Here is a 24026-nt window from a genome sequence, read left to right as displayed (position 1 = left end):
AACATTAGTCTTATTTTTGGAAACTGAAGAGAAAGTTGTAGAGGACATTTTAGTCAAAAGAACCAGAGTAGGGGGTGCCTGGGTGGCTCAGCAGATTAAGCCTCTGCCTTAGACTCAGGTCATGGTCTCAGGGTCCTGGGATTGAGCCCGACATTGGGCTCTCTGCTCATCAGGGAGCCTGCTTCCCCTTCTCTCTGCCTGTCTCCCTGCCTACTTGTGATCTCCCTCTCTTTCAAATAAATAAAACCTTTAAAAAAAAAAAAAAAACCAGAGTAGTATGCTTGTGAAGGATTCAAATTTGGCCACTGAAATTGCAATCTGATACCATTTTATTTAGGATATTATAAATTCTCATATCTAAAAAGGAAACTATAGAAACGTTTTTTTTTTGTAACAATGAATCATGTGGCTTTTATTAGCCCAAGTGCATCCCATCTCATTGGAGCATTTCATAATGAACACTGTTAATACATCCTTGGGCTCCCTAGGTTGAATGTCATCCATAATAGTTTTTCTCCATGTTAGATTCACACAACTTACATTCTTGGAAATACATATTCATAATTTGAATTTGAAAGTTACACAATTTCAAACTCTCACCCTCTAAAACCTGCTTGTATGTTCACAAGCATACACTGTGTGATTATAGTTCTACATGCCTTTCTTTTGTGCTGAAATGAGACGCATGGGTTGCATGTTTACATGAAATGAAAATAGAAAAATAGTAAGCATATGAAAAGTATTAGGAAATAAAATTTCAGAAATAATGATAAAGATAATCTCTTGTGCTGGAGTGCTCAGGGAAATAAGTTGAAAAGATCAGTGTTCACTGAGTTTCTCTCAAGAACAAACATTGACACAGTGGGAGTCTTGATAACTAGCAATCTCATATTTACCCTCTAAGACATTTTTTGCTAGTTTGTACTTGTGCTTGCTCCACTGGAACAGGATGTCTGGATGTCATGAATGAGGACTCCATATAATAAAGTGTTACGAGAATGTTTTTTACATACGGTGCTTTCTGGGGAGAGCAGAGTAGACCTTCTCAGGTTGTTCTAAAAAATGGCTAGAGAACACAGGGAATGGTGACTGGTTTGTTAGGATGGATACTATGTGGGGCTGGGGTGATGGCACTCACGGTGTGAACTTACAGTTAATGCCAAGGGGAGGGGCACTCGGGCTTTATTACTAGCTTGCCCTGCCCAGGTGGGCAGAATAGTAAGAGGTTATATAGTGAGGCTTAACGGGTATCATTCTTCAGACATTAGAAATGGAGTGAGACTCTAATATAAAACTGAGTATTTACTCCTGACCTGGTAGGGAAAGACCACAATCTGCCTCATGCTAACACACTACCTTCCTTTTCCTGGTGCACATACAGACCCCACTGCACAATATGACTGTAGAAAATGGTAAAATACTGTTTAGATAAATTACCTTAGGTATTTTTATACTTGGGATGTCACAATTATATTTCTATTAAGTTATAGTCTAATATTAAAATACATGTGGAAGTCATAGAATATGTCCCAACTATAAGCCTTTAATGAGTCCTTTCATTTCTCTACCAAGACACCAGAATCAGAATATCTGTATTGAAACTTGGTAAATTATTTTAGTTTTAGGTCCACATATATAAAATTAACATAATAAAGTAAGTTCAAAGGAAATAAAATCTAAGTTAGAAAACAATAGACTAATAATTTTTTTTTTGTATTTCTCTGGCTGACTTTTTTCCCATTTTATTTATTTTTTCAGCGTAACAGTATTCATTCTTTTTGCACAACACCCAGTGCTCCATGCAAAATGTGCCCTCCCCATTACCCACCACCTGTTCCCCCAACTTCCCACCCCTGACCCTTCAAAACCCTCAGGTTGTTTTTCAGAGTCCATAGTCACTTATGGTTCGCCTCCCCTTCCAAATTAGACTAATAATTTTTTTAAGATTTTATTTATTTATTTGACAGGGATCACAAGTAGGCAGAGAGGCAGGCAGAGAAGGGGGGGAAGAAGGCTCCCCACTGAGAAGGAAGACTGATATGGGGCTCGATCCCAGGACCCTAAGATCATGACCTGAGCTGAAGGCAGAGGCTTAACCCACTGAGCCACCCAGATGCCCCTAGGCTAATAATTTTTGAACCTCATTTGGAACACCTACCAAGCTGGTCATGGGTTGTGCAGAACATACTTCAGGATAAAGAACAAAGTATGCTGATAAAATCTCTCTTCCCACAGTTATCCTTGACTACCTTGTCATTTAATATTAATAGGGTATTTTTAATTTGGTCTGCAAAATGTTTTCTCTAACATCTTTTTCTTTTACCTTCTGTTAAGGCGTGAATATGAAATTTGAAAAATCTCTAATACCCTTATTAAAATTGTATTAAAGTTTCTAGCTAATTGGAAAAACTTTGTTTTTACGTGGGATTATCATTTCCACGTAAGCAAGACAAAACCTAATAATGAAAAGGGCTTTGCCCCTCACCGTTCACCTTTGATCCTACAGTGGCCATCCTGCTGGACAGTGAAAGGGCTGCCAAGAGAGGTAGAGCAAGGAGAGAACTGTCCTGGGGAGCCGTCCCATCCAACACTGCAAGTCTGGGCTTCCTGTTACTTGGAAATGATAAACCATCTACTTGTTTCAGCCACTATTTTCCAGGAGGTCTGTCACTCACAAAAACGGTCCTACCTGACAAATAAGATTAATATTTTGTATTGAGAGTGGAATGGAGCATTTGAGAGGGGTTTTTGAATTTAAAATTTTGTAGCTTAGAAAAGCTTTATTAAAACACCCCTTCAGGGGCGCCTGGGTGGCTCAGTCGGCTAAGTGTCTGGCTTTTGGTGTCAGCTCAGGTCATGATCTCAGGGATACAAGACTGAGTCCCACATTGGGCTCTGCACTCACCAGGGAGTCTGCTCAAGATGCTTCCTCTCTCTGCCCTCCTCCCCCCGCAACAAATAAATAAATCTTCTTTAAAAAAATCCCTTAAAAAATGAGAGCTGTTTGGCACACGTTGCCTAAAATTCACAACATAAACAAAATACAGCATGAGAATTTGTAACAAAATGTTCAGAACACTAAGTTACAGGAATAAGGAATTTGGTCCCACAAACAATTACATGTTCACTTGACCATCTGAACTATTAATCTCTGAGCTTATGTACCACAGTAACTTTCTACTTCACACCGATAAAGTGTATTCTAATCACTGACATTAGCAGGAAACAAAATTCCCTGCCCTCAAGTAGTTTATATTCCATAAGGGTAAGTCTAGAAGGATAAGATATGATAATGCTAAGTATCCAAAATGTGTTCACGTAAAGTGATAGACTTACAGGGTTTCCTAATCTAAACTGTTTTCTGGCAATGCCCATATGATGAGGTGACATTTGAGCAGAATCACTGAAAGTGTCTCACACAGAAATGAGGAAGGGCAAGTGGGTGGAGGAAATGGAGAAGACAGCATGGTGACATGTTTACTGCCATTGGCATGCAGCCTGGTGAAACGTGATACTAAGTCTCTACTGGAGACATTTAAAAATTGGGACTCCTTATAGTTACAATTTTTTAAAATTTTAACAAAATTCCCCAGAGTACTTAAGGTGATATATAATAGATCCAAAATCATGATGACCTGTTTGGAGAATGCACAAATGTATTTCTTTATGACAGCCTTACCAAGGGATGGGGTGGGGTGATGAATTAAGGGAAAGATAGCAAATACCATTTGTCAAAACTACCTGAGAGGTTTGATCCCAGGACTTGTTAAGATACACAGTTAAAAAAAAAAAAATACACACTTTTCCTGTTGTCTACACCCCTGCAGCCAGCCAGGGGGATATCGCTACTTCCACTTATGAATGTGTATCAAGTAAAAGTGGGGGGTCTTTCACACCTCAGTTGTATCTTCAGTGTCCATTTCATACTTTTTTTAACCATATAATAAAATATTGTACTTTCAAATCAAATAGTAACAAAATGCATATTTCATGTTTTCCTCACAAGTACAAGACCTACTCACTCCCATTTGTTCCTAGTTTTACTCTTCCAGTTGAGACCAGTCTTGTGTCACCAGTGCCCAATATTTGACTACAAAATTGACTTTTCAGTTATGTTTCATATCCCAAATTTTATACTAATTCAGATGTGATGAGAGTGCAATTCTGTATGCAAGTTTGGCAAACTTTTAATGTAAGGAACAGACAGTAAATATTTTATACTTTGTAGGCCATACTGTTTCTGTCACAGCTATTCCAGTATGTCCTTATTGGATCAAAGGTACCTAAATACGGGGGCGCCTGGGTGGCTCAGTGGGTTAAAGCCTCTGCCTTCGGCTCAGGTCATGATCTCGGGGTCCTGGGCTCGAGCCCCACATCAGGCTTTTTGCTCCACAAGGAGCCTGCTTCCTCCTCTCTCTCTGCCTGCCTCTCTGCCTACTTGTGATCTCTGTCTGTCAAATAAATAAAATCTTTGGGGAAAAAAAAAGTACCTAAATACGGGTATGGCTGCATTCCTATTGCATTTCTTCTAAAAACAGATGGTGGGCTATATTTGTCTCTTGTTCTGTAGTTTGCAGACTCCTGATCTACACAAAGGAATTAAGAGCACCAGAATAAGTATATGGGTAGATTAAAAATACTTCCTATTTTTAAATCTCTTTAAAATACAGCAGACTGTGGGGCACCTGGGTGGCTCAGTGGGTTGGGGCCTCTGCCTTCGGCTTGGGTCATGGTACCGGCGTCCTGGGATCGAGCCCCGCATCGGACTCTCTGCTCGGTGGAGAGCCTGCTTCCCTTCCTCTCTCTCTCTCTGCCTCTCTGCCTACTTGTGATCTCTGTCTGTCAGGTAAATAAATAAAGTCTTTAAAAAAAATACAGCAGACTGTTTAAGAAACTAACAGCTTAGTGCATATGTTTATAGCATATGTAAAAGTAAACCTATAATTTAAAAAATGATAGCAAAGGGAGAAATGGAAGTTCACATGGAAAGGAAGGGTCTGATGCTCTATATGAAGAAGTATCAAGTCACATGAAAGTAGACTGATAAGCTGTGTAGTACACCCTCTAAAGTAAGTACTTAAAAGATAGCTATAGCCAATACCAGTAAACCAAAAGAGATTTAAAACAAAACCATTTGTCATTTCAAAGAACAGAAAAAGGGAAAAGAACAAAGGAGACATGATGAAACCAGTAGGAAGATAATGTAAATCTATATAATATCTATAAGGGAAAATGATGTAAAGACACCAATGAAAAGCAAAAATCGTCAACTGTAATTTTCAAAGACGGACAACAATGTTTCCTACAAGAAATTCACTTTGAAAATTAAAGGACACACAAACACTATTAAAAATGGGGTAGCTATATTAAGATCAAAGTTAAAGAGCAAATAATATGACCAGGAGTAATTATGAAATCTATTTCATAATCATAAAGGGATAATAAATTCAGCAGAATGCCATGAGGATCCTAAACCACGCACCCAGTAGCAGAACTTCAAAAACCCTGAAAAAACAGACAGGATCGCCATGACAGAACCACCCACAGTCACGGTCAAGAAATTTCTGTGCCCCTCTCTCCATAATAGAACAAGTAGACAGAAAATAAGGACCCAGACAATTGTAACATGAATGTCAAGGAAACTGACCTAATTAACATTTATAGAACTGTGAGATAATAGAAAATACGTATATTGGCTCTGCCTCTGGTTCCCGCGTGATGAGCTCCTAAACCCCCTATATTTTCCTAAGTGATAAGAGCACTAGGAGCGTCTTTTGTTACAATGAGATGACTCTGGGTGGACTCCTGGGTGCAGCTTTTCACCAGAAAGACCAAGCCATGATTAGAAGCTTGGGATCTTCAGCCCCATTCCCACATCTACAGAGAGGAGAGGGGCTGGGAATGGAGTTAATGACTGGTCGTGCATATGTGAGGAAATCTTAAAATCCCCATAGTTGGAGGTTTGGTGAGCTTCTAGGCTGGTGAACACAGCCACTCCAGGAGGGTGACACACCCCAACTCCATGGGGACAGAAGCTGCTGCACTGAGGACCTTCCCAGACCTCATCCTACGTTTCCCTTCATCTGACTGTTCACCCACATCCTCTACCAAATTCTTAATAACTGGTAGATGTGTTTCCCTGACTTCTGTGAGCTGTTCCAGCAAATCAAAGCCAACGGGGGGACTGTTGGAACCTCCAATCTATAGCCAGTTGTTAGAAGCACAGGTACTAACCAGGACTTGCAACTGACGTCTAAAGTGTCTAGTGGCGGTGGAGGGCATCCAGGTAGATGGTGTCAGAGTATTGAGGTAAATTGTAGGACACCCAGCTGGTGTCAGAGATGCCCTGTTGGTGTTGGGTAAACCTCCACAGGTTTGTGACCAGAAGTGTCAGAAGTGAAGTTCTGCGTGAACAGTAAGGGAGACACAGCGGAAAGCAGCACATGTAAAGAAGAACTGGATTCTTCCCTATACTGGGGGAGGAAAACGGACTTTTTCCTTATAAGAACACTCAACAAGGGGATCAGACCCAGTGTTTAAAAGCGCACAGTACTTTACCAAGGGAAACCATATTCTTGGCCATCAAGCTAGTCTTGCTAAATTTTAAAAGAACTCACATCACAAAATATGTCTGTGACCACAACGGAATTATGATAGAAACCAGTAACAGAAAGATGTCTGGGAAATCCACAAATATTGGGGAAATAATGACCTCCTTGTGACTAACCCTGGGATGAAGAAGAAATTGGTAAAGAAATTGGGATGTATCCTGAACTGAATGAAAATGAAAACAGAACACTTCATAATTTGCCACCACAGCACGAGAAACCAAAAAACACCCCTGCAAAAGAGATAGCACTAGAATACCTATAAGTCTAAGGTATCTTTCTTTTTTGTTTGTTTGTTTGTTTGTTTGCTTGGGGGGCTGGACCAATCAATGTGAACCTCCTGCTTATAATGGTACGTAGACTGGTAAGTGAGCTCATCCCGTCTGAGGCTTGCTTAGTCAGGTGAAGGCAACACAGGGAAAGAGGGCAAGTTTCTTGAGATTATTTACAAATATCTGGTTATGATAAACCAGTTGAGAATGTTATAACTGAGAACACAGTCCACCAGGAGTAGTTAGATGATGAAAGGCAATGTTTATAGATGAGTGAAAAGTAAATGGATATTCTAACAGAAGTAGAGAGTATAAAATGGAAACAACGAGGGTGATAATGCAGGAAGGGAATTACTGAGAACATGACTTCAAAGGTGGTAAAATTACTGGAGATGATGGCTTTGGGAGGTTAATGGGTAAGGAGAAAAGAAAAGGTCACTGAAAGTGCCAGTCAGCTTCCTAGAAGCTTTTCTATGGTAAAAAATCAAACAAACAAACTCCTGCATTCTCATGGTCTTACAACAAACATTTTTTTTCCTCATGTCGCATCTATCACTTCTTGCTCGGTTCTGTCATTTAAGTCTGGGATTCAGGGTAAAACTTCAGTGTTTGTGGGATATACCATTCTAGCACCAGAGAGAAGAGAGGGTAGGAACAAACAAATGTTTTAAAGCTGACATTTACAATTAAAATATGACATTCTACTCACACCAAATCAGTCAAGCTGCAAATTGGAGAAGAAATGTAATCCCCACAAAGAGAAGGGTTACCTAAGTCAAGAGGAGAAAGGCCTACTCTCACAAGAGGGTGATATTAGTTGGAAATGATATTACAATACATGATAGTATAGCTTCTACCAGAAATAATTCTCCCTTCTTTGTTTACACAAAATACACTTACCTTTGTCCCAAAAGGGGAAAAAAAACCTACCCAAACACGGCTTCAGTCCCAAATGAGGGTGACACAGTAGTCTTGTGAGACACTTTTTGCTTGAGAGCCTCAAATGGAGTCCTTCCTCACTCAGCACACTATGGTGGACCAGAGACAAACCCCAATAAACCCTCCCATTCAGAAAACAGAAGGAAGGAGGGACCCAGTAGTCTCTGGTCCACAGCAAAAAAAGGGTAGGAATGAGGAATGATCCTTTCCTCAGCTCCTGCTTTTTTCTGGAGAACAGCTGTCTCGTCCCTTGTGCTCTGTGTTTCACTGTTCCTACTTGAGCTAACTACACCAGCTATAGTATTAGAAACTGCCTTCCTCACACGTTTCCCCAGCTACTTCCCTCCCATCAAACTGTACGGTCCCAAAGTTTATTGGCCACCAATGAGATCACCGTTTCCTTCTAATGTAAACCTGGCACTCCATCAACAGTGGGCTATTTCTTTTTTTCTTTTTTTTTTTTAAAGATTTTATTTATTTATTTGACAGACAGAGATCACAAGTAGGCAGAGAGGCAGGCAGAGAGAGAGAGGGAAGCAGGCTTGCTGCTGAGCAGGGAGCCTGATGCGGGACTCGATCCCAGGACCCTGAGATCATGACCTGATCCACCCAGGCGCCAACAGTGGGCTATTTCTAAGTAGTACTTTATATGATGCAACAGCTACATTTTCCAGTAGCTACAACCATGTTTTCCAAGACATGCTGAACTCTTCAGATCCCCTTCATGGTCCTTGAGTGTCTCAGGGTCCTCTAGCAGAGCCAGGCCTGTGCTTCCTGTTCACTAAGCCACCTTGTCCACGAGGAGCAATTCCACGGGAGACACTTTAATCAACTGCAGGCTTCTTCAAAGGACATCAGGCCATGTCCTTCATTGAGACGTTGCCATGATTTTGCGTTTTTACTTGCTCTGGACCCTCAAAAGTATTTTTTCTTTTAAAGATCCATTTGTTTGTGACAGAGAGAGAGAATGAGAAGGAGGGGCAGAGGGAGAGGGAGAGAGGCTCTCAAGCAGACTCCGTCCGGAGCAGAGTCCAATGCGGGGCTCAGTCTCTCAACATGACCTAAGCTGAAACCATGAGTCAGATACCTAACTGACTGTGCCACCCAGGTACCTGGACCCTCAAAGTATTTCTTTTGTTTTTAATTTTTTTAAAGATTTATTTATTTATTTGACAGACAGAGATCACAAATAGGCAGAGAGGCAGGCAGAGAGGAGGAAGGAAAGCAGGCTCCCCGCTGAGCAGAGATCTCGATGTGGGGCTTGATCCTAGGACCCTGGGATCATGACCTGAGCTGAAGGCAGAGGCTTTAACCAACCCGCTGAGCCACCCAGGCACCCCAAGTATTTCTTAATGGTAAGTTTTACCAACTGGAGATGAGGTGCAGTTACATCCTTCAATCCTGCTTGCCAGTCAGCTTGTTCATTTCTGATGTCAGGTCTCTACTGTACTACTGTGTTAAATGCCGCTGAGAACAAAGCAGCATGTTCGTATCTTTTGCTTTCCTGTTCTCTGAACTGGTGGAGGTGATGTGCGGGCATGATAACATTTGCAAAGGAAACATTTGCCAAGATCTGGAGACATTTATGTCATCATTGTGGTGGTTCTACTGGTATCTAGTGGGTACAGGCCAGCGGTGCTACTAAATATCTTCAAGTGCACGGTAGAGCTTCACGCATTAGAGCATCATCTGACTCACAATGTCAACCGAACAGTACAACTTATACCACGTAAACACCAATCAAAAGAAAGCAGACATGTCATATTAACACCAGATAGATTTCAGAGAAAATAAAGTTACTAAATAAAAAAGGGGACAGTACATGGTGGTAAAAGTTCAATCAAGGTGACTTAGCAATCTTGAGTGCATATGCACCAAACAACAGCTGCAAAATACGTGATGCAACAACTCACAGAAACTGACAAGAGAAACAGACAGTCACAGTTACAGCCCGAGACTTCCGTAAGTGTCTCTCAAGAACTGCTAGAGCAATGATAGGAAATCAGCAGAACACTGATGAATTTCACACCCCCACCAAGTCACAGGATCTCATCAGCTTTTTGGCAACACCACCCAAACACAGGAGATGACACATTGTTTTGAAGAACACATGCCAGGACAGATCATATTCTGGGTCATAAAACTCCCCTCAACAAATTTAGAAGAATGGAATCATGGACTGTGTCCACTGACCACAATGGAATCCAACTACAAATCAAAAACAGAAAGCTAACAGGAAAATATCCAAGCACTTGGACACTATGAATAACTTACCTTCCGATAATCCACAGGTCAAAGAGGAAGACTCAAGGGAAATACACAGAAAATGAAAATACGGGGCACCTGGGTGACTCAGTGGGTTAAAGCCTCTGCCTTCGGCTCAGGTCATGATCCTAGGGTCCTGGGATGGAGCCCCACATCGGGCTCTCTGCTCAGCAGGGAGTCTGCTTCCCTTCCTCTCTCTCTCTCTCTGCCTGCCTCTCTGCCTACTCTGTCTGTGATCTCTGTCTGTCAAATGAGTAAAATCTTAAAAAAAAAAAAGAAAGAAAATGAAAATACAACACGTCATAATCTGTGAGGTGTAACTAAAGGCACTGAGAGGGAAATTGGTAGTACTCAATGTTTACACTAGAAAAAGGGGGAAATAACCCAAGAATAATCTAAATTGCAGTTAGGAAATCAGAGCGGAAAAAAATAAACATAAACCAAGCAGAAGGAAGGAAATAATAAAGGCAAGAACAAAAATAAGTAAAATTGAAAACAGGAAAATAACAGAGAAATAAAGAGCTGGCTCACTTAAAAAAAATCAATAAAATCCACAATTCACTAGCAAAGCTACCAAAGAAAGTAAAACACAAATTACTTGTAACAAATTAAACAGGGACTATTACCCCAGAGCCTGCAGACATCAAAAGGATAGTAAGGGACAAATACAAAATTCTACACACATATACTTAAAAACTTAGCTGAAATGCAACTATTCCTCCACACGTACACCCGACCACAAATCACCCATGCAAAATAGGTAATAGGAATACTTTGAATTGCAAAGTAAATTTGTAATCTCAGAATACCCTCCCAAAAAATAAACCTGCAGCCACAGTGAGTGGTGAGAGTTTCGTTAATACTGGTGCCTCGTCATCCATTTTGTGGGGCCAGGTGGCCTGTACGGATGTTGAACTGACACTAGCTCCTCCCTTGAGCTCAGGCCCTAGATAACAGCCCACAGAGTCACAGGCAATCGTTTGTTTCAGATACGACTCTTCCAACCATACCTATGATAAGCATTCTCCCGCACCTCCCAGGGACTTCCCTTTGGCTCCTTTAGGTAAGACCTCTCCCCACCCCCAAAAGCTTACCAAAACCCTGCTGTGTTTGGTTTGAATTGACCAATGTGGTCTTACCCCAGAGCCCCAAAGCATTCCACTGAGGGACACTAATAAAGGCATGTGGCCTAGGTCCTGGCCTAAGGTCGTTTCCTGCGCACTGCCATAACCTCCTCACATGACCCCTACAGGTGTACAGAATAGCTCCCCCAGATCTCACACTGAGGGCTCTACTAAACAAATGTTAATACAACCAAGTCACAACAGCAACACTATACACAATTCTATCAAACTTACAAAGAATCAACAAATTCTACACAATTTCTTTCAGAAAATAGAAGGGAAGGCAATACTTTTCCCAACTAAATTTACGAGGTCGGTATTAGCATGATACCAAAACTACACAAAAACATTAAGGGGGAACAAAAGATAACTACCAACTAAATCCCAAATGAAGATGCAGAAATTCTTAGCAAAATATTAGCCATAGAAATCAACAATACAGAGGATTGTACACCATGACAAAACGGGTTTGAGGGACAGAGGGCAGTTTCAAATTCCACCCAGTGTAATCCACCATGTTTGTTAACAGGCTGGAGAAGAAAAATCATAGATCCTGTCAATTGATACAGAAAACGCACTTGACAAAATTCAATACCCATTTACAATATAAACTTTCAGAAAACTAGAACAGACGGACATTTCCTCCACTCAAAGAACTCCTACAAAAAACTTACAGCCCACATCATACTTCTTGCTGAAAGACTGGAGGCTTTGCCCCTGGAGACTGGGAACAAGGCAAGGATGTCTACTCTCACCATTGATATTTGACGTGTTACTAGAAGTTCAAGCCAGTGAAGCAAGGGAAGAGGAATAAACAAAAGTGATAAAGAGAGAAAAGGAGAATAAAATAGCGTTCCCATTGCAGAAGCCATCATGGTTATGGTAGGCTGAATAACACCCCCACCACAAAGGATGGGCATGTCCTTTGCCTGTAACATGGGAGGGTAACCGTAAAGGTCGTAAGGGAGATGCAGATGTGCTCTGGTGAAGATCGCGAGACGGGAGATGATCCGGGATGGTCTGGTAACTGCAGAATGGTCCCGAGGGTCCATATAAGAAGGATGCAGGTAGAGTTAGCCACGTAGAAGTTGGTGAGGTGATGGAAGCCGAGGGGCTGAGCTGAACAAGCCCTGAGATGCTAGCCTGCCCGCTTCTGAAGATGGAGGAAGGGGACCAACAGGCACAGGATGTCAGCAGCCCCTGGATGTGGGAAGGTAAGGACAGAAATTCTGACCTGCAATATCCAGAAGAAGCACAGTGCTCTGGTTCTGCGATGTAGAACGGGCCTCCGGAACTGTAAGAGAATAAACTTGTCAGTTTAAGTCATTCGGGTCATGGTAATTTGTCACAGCATTAACAGGAACATTTCTGAAGTTGTATATGTAGAAAATCCAAAGGAATGTACAAAAATGTCTAGAAAAATAAAATCTGCAAGGTGTTGAAATACGAAAGCATGCAAAAATCTTTGGCATTTCTGTATACTAGCAGTTTATACGTGGAAACTGAAATAAAAAATACAGTAGCACATGCAGAATTGCTCAATAAAGAAAAAGTAGAATACAAAGAGATGTTCCAGGGCAGGGTCCCCTGGATCTGAGAGATACCGATCCCTGGGAAATGGCAGAGGGACCCAGGGCATTTGGTAATGTGGATTATCCCCTTGTCAGAAACTACAGTTGGAATCTCGGTGACTATCTTACATCATTATATTTTCATTTACTTCACCGTGTGCTTGTTAACCTCCACACACTTGATTTTCAAGCACCTGACCACGGCCAACCCTCAGCAAGAGATTTCACTTAACCATCTGGCCTTTCCAGTTATTTAAGACCTTATTTAAGGTCTTATTAAGACTTAAGTCTTAAGACTTATTTAAGACCTGAAAGAACTCTTCATATTTTGTACCCACTTTCTACCTGTCACTGCCTTATGCTCATTTTCATGTCACAGAAGTCGCAAAGCAGCCCACTGATTTGTGTATCCCTTGGTGCAAAATGGGAAAAATGTAAGCTAAACATATAATCTGGGTCACAATGTGTGGAAGGAAAAATTGTATTTTAAAAAATGGGGGGAGGGCACCTGGGTGGCTCACTCACTTAAGGTCTGCCTTAGGCTCAGGTCACAGTCCCCTGGGATCAAGCCCCACAGAGGGCTCCTTGCTCAGTGGGAAACCTTTTCCCTCTCCCTCTGCCTGCTGTCCCCCCTGCTTGTTCTGTCAAATAAATAAAATCTAAAAACACATTTTACTACAATTGAAAATGGATCATGTAACATATTACTTAAGACCCTAATTCAAAGTTGAACTTTTAAAATCATTTGGAAAATTGCTTCTAGTAATATTTATTATCTAAGAAACATTTCCTAACAACCTGCATTAAACCTATGTAAAAATACCTTAAGGCATTTATCTAAATAGTGTTTTATAAGCATTTTCAACAACTGTATCATACAATGGAACCTATGTGTAGAGGAGGAAAGGGAATGTAATAAATTATTAGCATGAAGAAAATCTTGTCTTTCCCAACCAAGAAATAAGGAATTTCAAGAGTAAATATTCAGTGTTTTACTATGATGGTTGACTACTGATACTTTTTTGTTTTTAAGATTTCATTTGAGAGCGCATGAGCGGGGAGGATCAGAGGGAGAAGCAGACTCCCCACTGAGCAGGGAGCCCGATGTGGGACTCGATCCCGGGATTCCAGAATCATGACCTGAGCCGAAGGTGGTTGCTCAACCAACTGAGCCACCCAGGCGCCCCGACTACTGACACTTTTAAGGCTCACTACACCCTCTCTCCTGCCCATTTGGGCAAGGTGACAAAAAAGCCTGGGTGCTCCCTCCTTTGATGCCGGCTGGAAGGTCAAACCACAGCAGGCACCCTCGCCCCATCCCCGCCCCACCCAGTAACCACCGTTAATACACCAAACCGGTCACCATTTCCTGTTCTCCCGTCATTTTTGGATCAGCTTGGCAGTCTCCTGTGCCCGCCCTAGAAATCTTCATCAGGTAATACATGTTCTCATAATGCTTTTAGAGCACGGCATCACTAGTCTCGATAGCCAAAGCCAGCTTTGGCTAAGGTTCTACTGTTCCACTGGGTGGCCACAAGTGCAAATCAACTAGAAGTGTACTGGGGGGTGTATATATGAAATTTCTAGTTTATCTGTCAGGCAATTGTTCCCATTATATGCTGTTCATCCTAAACTTTTTCATGGGTGCTCCAAGCTCAAAATAGATTACTTTTAGCCTAATTTCTGAAATTATTTTATTTCTGAATTTTTCATGCTTACTGTGCTCCCACTTTCACTTTATTTAAATTAAGGTGTATACCATGGGTTTCATTTGGGCACATAACACATGAAGATATATAATCATACAGTGAATATTCATGAGTGGGAAAGCAGGTTTTAGGGGATCAGAGTATTGAACTTGCACTGCTATGGCCTTTTCCTCACTGCCACATAAATATCCTGGGGCAGAGTACGTAGAGAGTAACTCTAGTGTAACGTGTATGTATATAATCCCCAAATGGTTCTTTGATTCCATCATGGAGAGAAATTGTTACAGATTCCTTCAAGCTTGAGAACCTAATGGTGCACTGACAGTGTGTACGAAGTACTCTACAGAGGTGGGGTAAACTTTTGGAAAAAGAACATGACTCATTCAAGGTTATGGGGAAAATTATTTAAACTTTATTAATTATAACATGAAAGCTATGATACATTTTGAAGAAAACAGTAGCAAAATGTAGTGGCAGGAGTTAACTATGAATCATGAATATAACTGTTCTGATTATTTTTTTAAAAAAAGATTTTAGGGGCGCCTGGGTGGCTTAGTGGGTTAAAGCCTCTGCCTTCAGCTCGGGTCATGATCCTGGGGTCCTGGGATCGAGCCCCACATCAGGCTCTCTGCTGGGTGGGGAGCCTGCTTCCTCCCTCTCTCTCTGCCTGCCTCTCCGCCTACTTGTGATCTCTCTATATATATTTAAAATAAATAGATAAAATCTTTAAAAAATTTTTTTTTAATTTAAAAAGATTTTATTTATTTGTCAGAGCGCAAGTTGGTGGGGCAGGGGCAGAAGCAGGCTTCCTGCTGAGCAAGGAGCCCGATGCACGACTTGATTCCAGAACCCTGGGATCATAACCTGAGCCAAAGGCAGACACTTAGCTGACTGAGCCACCTAGGCGTCCCTACAGTTCTGATTCTTCCCATTCCACTAACCTCTCAGGTAACTGCTCCCTTCAATTTCCAAGAAAAAGGAAATCTGTCATATAGAATGGCTATTACCATCTTACCCTGCATTGTTTCTACCACATAATCAGTCCCTAGGAAACAAACTCTCACTGTCCTCCATGAAAAGGCCAGTCCCTATAATTCCTCTAGAGAAGGGGGCCCTGAACGTAACAAACACAAATTATACGGAGGTTTTGCATTATTCTCTGCCCCTCCCCCATGCAAATTCACACAGTACCGAATCTGACAACTCAGTGTCCTTGCTGGTCCAGGGAACGTGATTATGAAGGAGTCACACACAGTGAAGCAGGCCCCTTCATCTTATGAGTCCCCCTCAGAGACCATCAGGAAGGGCCTACAAGGAAGGCTTAAGATCAAGAGATTTCAAACTTCAGGTTGAAACTCATAAACAGTAATGTAGCATTTTCAACAAGTAAGTATCTTATATACAGAAAATAATGAGCTATTTCCACTTGTCCTTGTTCCCATGATACAGGATTTTTAACATTTTTGACATAATTATTCTGCAATAACATCTCAGGTTAATCACAGAGAACTAAAGACTTAATTATTCCACTTATTCCTGGATTCTCTGGCATGTGGTGTGTCAACTGGTCAAAACATGTATCAGATTTGTAAGACTTCTCCCCAGTACGACTTCACTGGTGAATCCCAATGACACACAGTTCCTTAAAGGCATTTCTGCATTCGGCATATTTGTTGTAGTTTCCCCGAACAAATTCTCTCACTACTTCAGAAGTCTGAACATTTGATGAAATTTGATGACGACACTCCTCATATTTCTAAGTTAGTTCTCCAATATAAATTATCTGATGTTCCAGTTTTGACGTTGGGGCAAAAGCCTTAGCGTACACATTACTTTTGTGTTGTTTCTCTGAGAGATGTAGACTCTGACGTCATTGTGAGGCCCAGATAAGAGCTCTACCACATTTACATGGTTGCCCGTCAACATGGACTCTGTTGTTGCAAAGTATCTGGAATTCAAGGTAAGGGCTCTACCGCACTCGTTGCATTTATAATGTATTGCTCTAGTATATTCCCCAATTTTTGATCTTTGGGTAAAATCCTTGCCACACACATTACCTTTGTGTGGTTTCTCTACCAGGTATTTACTCATATCTAGTGAAGAGTACTAATTCAAAACTTTGCCACGTTTGTTACACTTGTAAATATGAACTATCTGGTGAACCCTGAGTTTAAGGCAATACCTAAAAGCCCTGCCATGTTCAGTACATTTGTAAGGTTCTCTGCAGTATGGATTATCTGAGGACTGATGAGATGTGACCCTCGAGTAAAAGCTTTGCCACACTCAGGGCTCTCCAGAATGGATTCTTTGGTGAATCCTGAGGTCAGACCATTGTCTGAAAGCCTTGCCACATTCAGTACATTTGTACGGCTTTTCTCCAGTATGAATTCTCTCATGAAGCCTAAGGTGTGAACCCCTCCTAAAAGCCTTGACACACTCATTACATTTGTAAGGTCTCACACCCGTATGGATTCTCCGGAGATTTACAAGGTGTGAATTTTGACTGAAGACCTTGCCACACTCTTGACATTTGTAAGGTTTCTCTCCAGTATGGATACTCTGATGAAGTGCTAGGTGTGAATTTTGACTGAAAACTTTGCCACATACATTACATTTGTATGGCTTCTCTTCTGTATGGATTATCTGATGTGTACTGAGGTGTGAGCCCTGAGTAACAGCTTTGCCACACTCCTTACATTTGAAAGGTTTCTCTCCAGCATGAGTTCTTTGGTGAATCCTGATGTCAGACCACTGTCGAAAGGTATTGCCACATTCAACACATGCATATGGTTTCTCTCCAGTATGATTTCTCCCATGATGCCTAAGGTGTGAACGCCTGGTAAAGGCCATGCCACATTCACTACATCAGTAAGGTTTCTCTCCAGTATGGATTACCTGACAGTAAGTTAGGCTTGACTGCACACTAAAGGCTTTACTACATTCACTACATTTATATGGTTTCTCCCCAGTATGGATTCTCCGATGTCTTGCTAGGTGTGAATTTTGACTGAAGACCTTCCCATATATATCAGATATATATGGTTTCTCTCCTGTATGGATTATCTGATGTCTAGTGAGGTGTGAGCCCTGAGTAAAGGCTTTGCCACACTTGTGGCATTTGAAAGGTTTCTCTCCAGCATGAAATTCTTTGACGGATCGTGATGTTAGACCGTTGTCTAAAGGCCTTGCCACATTCAGTGCATTTGTATGGTTTCTTTCCAGTATGACTTCTCTCATGATGCCTAAGGTGTGAAGCCTTAGTAAAAGCCTTGCCACATTCATTACATTTATGAGGTTTCTCTCCAGTATGGATTACCTGATGGTTTATCAGGCTTGAACGCACAACGAAGGCTTTGCTGCACACATTACATTGTATGGTAATGACTCAGAATAACTTTTCTTTTTTTTTTTTTTTTTTTTTTTTTTTTTTTTTTTTTTTTTAAAGATTTTATTTATTTATTTGACAGAGAGAGAGCACAAGTAGACAGAGAGGCAGGCAGAGAGAGAGAGGAAAGCAGGCTTGCTGCTGAGCAGAGAGCCTGATGCGGGACTCGATCCCAGGACCCTGAGATCATGACCTGAGCCGAAGGCAGCGGCTTAACCCACTGAGCCACCCAGGCGCCCTCAGAATAACTTTTCTGATGGTCAACCAGGCTTGAACTCTGGGTAAAAGCCTTACCACACTCATTACATTTGTGTGGTCTCTCTCCACTATGAATTCTGTGATGTTTTACAAGCTTCAACCTTTGGCAAAAACCCTTGCTGCATTCATTACATCGATAAGGTTTCTCTCCATTATGGCTTACCTGATGGTCTGTCAGGCTTGAGTGCACACTAAAGGCTTTGCCACACTCATTACGTTTGTAAGGTTTCTCTCCAGTGTGTATTCTCTGGTGATTTGCAAGGTGTGAATTTTGACTGAAGGCTTTGCCACATTCATTACATTTGTAAGGTTTTTTTCCGGTGTGGATTCTCTGATGACTTGGTAGGTGTGAATTCGGACTGAAGACTTTCCCACATACGTTACATTTATATGGTTCCTCTCCTGTATGGATTATCTGATGTCTAGTGAGGTGTGAGCCCTGATTAAAGGTTTTGCCACAGTCATGACATCTGTAAGGTTTCTCCCTATGTGCTTTCTGCTCTTGTGCCAGTGTCGAAGGGTAAATAAAAATCTCTCCCACGTTTATTAGCAGTGCTGGTTTGGACCACAGGAGGAATTCTCTGAGGTGGTGAAGCTGAGGAACCATTGGTGACGGACTTCTCAACTTCATTACATTCATAAGTTTTCCCTTCAGTTTGAAACACGTAGTTCACCCCAAAAACTTAATCCAAGCCTACTTATAACACGCTTGTTTCCTGCATCACTTTTACCGTGCTGATCTCTTATAGCAGTGAGACTGTGTTTATGGGTCACAGACATTTCTTTGTAATTTATGTTCTCATCTCTCCACTGCCACTTAAAGTCATGCATATTTTCCTGGATTTCCCTGAAGTAAAAATCTTTGATTTCATGGCCTTCATGTCTTTCCAACATCACTGTTTGGAATAATTCTCCTGTATTATTGTTCTCCTTTAATTGTATTTTCTTGATCACATGTGTAGGAGAGACATCTATAAGATATAAAGAGCCATAGGTGTCCTATTAATTACAGCTCACAAATAAACATTACGTGTTAAAAACACAGTATTACAACAAAAGTAATACTTCTACTGAACAGTTATAAAACTTCCCATGATCTTCAAAATTTTAGGAAGACTAAAGGAACAGGATTTTTTTTTTTTTTTTGCTAAAGAAAGAGTGCTCATCTGTAATACAAATTAATTTTAGGATAGCCTAGTTTCAAACACCCTATGACAAAAATACTCGTGCCGTACATACAAAATTACGTTAGCTCTCAAAGAAAGGGTATTTTTCTTTCTTTTTTAATTCCAGTGTAATTAACATACAGTGTCATGCAGTTTCAGTGTACAATACGGTGACTCAACCATTCCATCCACCACCCCGTGCTCATCACAAGTGCCCTCCTTAATCCTCGTCACCTATTAAACCCAGCGCCCCCTCAACGCCCCTCTGGTAACCATCAGTTTGTTCTCTATAGTTAAGAGTCTGTTTCTCGTCTGTCTCTTTTCCTCTCTTTTCCCCCTTTTCTTGTTTGCCTTGTTTCTTAAATTCCACATATGAGTGAAATCATATGGTATTTGTCTTTCTCTAACAGGCTGATTTCATTGAGCATTATATTCTCCAGCTCCATCCATGCTGTTGCAAGTGGCAAGACTTCATTCTTTTTGTGGCTGAATAGTATTCCACTATATATATATTGTATCTTCTTCATCCATTCATCTATCGACGGACACGTGGGTCACTGCCATAATTTGGCTATTGTAAATAATGCTGCTATCAACATAGGAGTGCAGGTATCCCTTTGAATTAGTGTTTTATAATTTTTGGATAAACATCCAGTAGTGCAATAGATGGATCTTAGTAGTTCTATTTTTAACTTTTTGAGGAACCTCCATATGCTTTTCCAGAGTGGCTGCACCAGAGCACATTCCCACCAACAGCGCAAGAGGGTTCATTTTTCTCCACATCCTCACCACCACTTGCTGTAAGATAGTATATTTTTCCACGATGACCCCTAAGCACATACTAGTTGGCAGTAAATATATGTCTCATAACTGAGAAAAAATATTATATATAATTTTCCATGTACTCGTATATAAATAAATGCTGAAGAACAGATAACATATTACAATGGTAAGTAATCTAAAACAAGCTCATCTAATGAATAATCTAAATAAATGGCAACCTAGAATTGCAAAACGAATATAGCATTGAGAAAATGAAGATTTTTTTTTTTTAAGATTTGAGAAAGAACACAGAGGGAGAACGAAAGGGAGAAGGAGACTCCCTACTGAGACTCCCTCTCTCCCAAGCAGAGAGCCTGTGACAGCTTGATCCCTGAGATCATGACGATCATGACCTGACCTCAAGGCAGACACTTAACCTACTGAGCCATCCAGGTGCCCCAGAAAATGAAAAATTTAATAAAACAATGTTTACAAAATGAAATTTTATAAACACTTGTTATAAAATTATCTGTACCCATGAAATATAGGCATTTTACAACATTAACCAGTGGCGCATGTCAGTTATACTGCATAAAACATCTGTAAATCACAATAAAAATAAATACAATATTCTAGTAACCCTTGATAAAACCAGCAATAAATCGTAAGTAACCATAATATAGAAAATTATAGTCTATGGAGCTTTAAATATTTCCCCTCAAGAATGAAAAAAAACAAAAACAAAAACAAAAGCAGGGCACCTGGGTGGCTCAGTTGGTTAAGCATCCGACTCTTGGTTTTGGCTCAGGTCATGATCTCAGGTTGTGGGATCGAGTCCTGCATCAGGCTCCATGCTCAGTGCAGAGTCTGCTTATGAATCTCTCCCTTTCCCTGTGCCACCCCCCACTCACGTGTTCTCTCTCTCTAAAATAAATAAATAAAATAATTTTTTAAAAAAGAGATTTTTATTCTAGAAAAAGTCACAATATTACAACTCAACAAATATGTTGAGGTCGCTGACTTCTAAAATACCAGGTAAGAAAAATACATTATACAGGGATTGGAGATAGAAGTTAGAAGTCACAATTACAATTTCCTGCATGCAGTTATGTAACAGACAAGTAACAGAGCAATCTCCTACCTACGCAGTGCCTTCTAGTTATCCAGTTCATTGTCCCCAAATATATGTAGCTCAGAGTGTATTTTTTTTAATTTATTGAGATCAAAGACAAAACTGTTGAGAACAAACTGCAAAATGAAAACATACAGAATATAATGCAAAGGGGTAGCTCATAATAAACATGACAAAGTTGTTATCTTCTTTTAAACAGAAGTAACTTTGGAGTGTACTAAAAAACATGCAATATTCCATACCATCTAACAGCACTAATTTGTATTTTCTAAAAGATTTTGTTTATTATTATATTTTATTTTGAAAGAGCATGCACCAGAGAGAGCTGAGGGAGAGGCAGTGGGAGAGGGAGAATCACAAGCAGACTCCCTGCTGAGCATGGGGCCCAACGTGGGGCTTGTGAGGTCATGACCTGAGCTGAAAGCAAGAGTCAGATGCTTAACCGACTGCGCCACCGAAGACTGAGTAATATATGAACGAGGAGACCAGTGAGCTCTGCCTTCCCCTGCTTCAGATCACATTCCCTTCCCGGGGAAGCCCTCACAGACACGCAGCGGTTGGGGTCTCAGCTGCACTGACCCCCCCTTCAAATCACAGACCAGCTGTGATCAAACTCCATGAAGAGCAGAACCCCACTCACCCTCAGCCCAGATCTCAGCCCTCAGACACGAAGGACCCAGAGCCTTGGTGCTTTATGCTGAATATAGATCAGAAACACCTGCGGCACTTTAAGTATTAGCAAGGCTGCTCTCCCTGCGCCCCAACTATCTGAAGGGAAATCTCTATGGGGGGGCCACAAAAGATGTATCTGCAAAATGCCTGAGCAATCGCATATGAAGCTGGGACAGGGCACCACCCAGAGGAGGCAGGATCAATACACCTCCCGTTTTTCTTTCCCAGTTTTACCGCAGCATAGTTGACAAAAATTATGTCTATTTAGGTGTATGATGTAATCATCTGAAGTGTGTATACATTGTGAAATACTCATCACAATCAGCTTGTGTCCAACACCTCACAATTACCATGTTGTGGGCAGGTGTGTGGCAAGAACACTTAAGATGCACTCTCTAAGCAAATTTCAAGTATTTAATATTCTATGATTAACTATAGTCACTGTTCTTTAAATTAGATACCTGAACTTACTCATTTTACGAATGGAAGGCTGTACCTCTGACAAACATCTCCCCGATTTTCCCCGTCTCCCAGCCCCTGGTAACCACCAATCTACTCTATGGTTCCAGGAGTTTGACGTCTTTAGGTTCTATAGATCAGCAAGTTCACACAGCATTCATCTTTCTCTGGCTTATTTTACTTAGCATAATATTCTCCAAGTTCTTTCTTCATCCAGGTTGTCATAAACAGTAGGATTTCCTTCATTTTTATGGCCCAAATTTTATTTCATATATATAATTTTCTTTATCCATCGCTCTGTCTACATTTAGGTTGTTTTCATACCTTGGCTGTTGTGAATAATGGACGCATTAATGCTCATGGGAGTGCGGATATCGCTTCAAGATACTGGTTTCATTTCCTTTGGACATAGATCCAGAAGTGTGACTGCTGAATCAGATGACAGTTCTGTGTTTAATTTCTGCAGGAACCTCCACGTGCTTTTCCAAAATGGCTACACCCATTTACGTTCCTGCCAACGGTGCACAAAGGTTCCCTGCTCTCCACGTGATCACTTGTTCTCTCTTGTCTTTTCCCGACAGCCATCCCAAGATATGCCACCTCCCACCTACTCTCCCCTTAGAGCCCACTGTCACCAGCACCCAGATCCGGAAAGGGAAGGGACAGAAGGAAATATGCAGGGCAGGCAGCAAAGGTGTGTGTGTGGGGGGGGGCGGGGGATGGGGAGCTAAGAGGCTTCCCTCAGGAGGTGGTAGCAGATCGAGGACCTGGGGGAAGGAGGGTGTTTGCCACCCGCATCTGAGGGGCCAGACAGTTCCAGGCAGAGGGACAGGCCCTGGGAGGGCTCTGAGGCAGGAGCGAGCCTGGGCCCAGGAAAGGGGAAGAGGCCTGCAGGGCTGCAGTGGGGCGAGGACGGACCCGCAGAAGAGGAGCGCAGATGGGGAGGGCGTGGTCTTCTAAGGAAACTTAGAATCTGTGTTCTTCCTGTCATTTTCAGTAAACATTTGACTTCTTCTTACCTTATTAACACACTTGCAAATACTGTAACTTCTTACATATTTTAGGTTCATGCCCAGATGTGTATCTAAGTCCTAGGAAATACAGGATGGCCCTTAACCAAAATGTACGGGACCCTTAGAAAAGGTCACGATCATTTTTGAACAAATTAAGGTGGAGGCACCTGTCAGACCCCTGGCAGAGATGTACAGACACATCCTAGATCTACATCCTAGCAGATCTACATCCTAGATCTACATCCTAGCAGAGATGTACAGACACACGGACACAGGACACAGAGCTCAGGGCACAAGCTGCGTAGAGAAGGGAAAGGAAATCCGTCTTTCAAGGAAGAGGGAGCAGTCAACTGTGCCACACGCTGGTGACAAGAGCAGGAGGATGAGGGCAGGACCCATCACTGGACTGACGAAAGGGAGGTCCCTGACAGTCTCGGCAGCACAGGGACTGTCAAAGCCTGACCGGCTGCGGTCCGAGCAGTGACTGAAAGCAAGGTTTGAAGACAGAGTGTCTGGTGTACTGTGCTCTGAAATGGAGCATTAAAAAGGATCCTTAATAAGGGGGAAACAGTTAATTGAGAATGCTTTGTTCTACAGATGGAAGAAGGGTGAACAGAAAGCGTCTGGGGTCTGTGTGTCTCTGTGTCGGCCTGAGATACTGCCACCTGCGCCCGCCGACCATGCAACTTCC

General features: G+C 41.6%; 1 protein-coding gene across 1 annotated transcript; it reads right to left on the bottom strand.

The window, feature by feature from the left end:
* Positions 1-16771: 16771 nt before the first annotated feature.
* Positions 16772-22683, bottom strand: LOC123930568 (zinc finger protein 665-like). Its single transcript, XM_045986780.1, is given in 5 exon segments — positions 16772-17634; positions 17717-17804; positions 18295-18657; positions 18659-18813; positions 22647-22683. Coding segments are annotated over 5 exon segments (1506 nt in total).
* Between the last annotated feature and the right edge of the window lie 1343 nt (positions 22684-24026).

Source organism: Meles meles, chromosome 19, assembly GCF_922984935.1.
Source record: "Meles meles chromosome 19, mMelMel3.1 paternal haplotype, whole genome shotgun sequence".
NCBI classification, from domain to species: domain Eukaryota; kingdom Metazoa; phylum Chordata; class Mammalia; order Carnivora; family Mustelidae; genus Meles; species Meles meles.
Note: the sequence above shows the minus strand (reverse complement) of the source record. Positions and strands in the feature narration are given on the sequence as shown.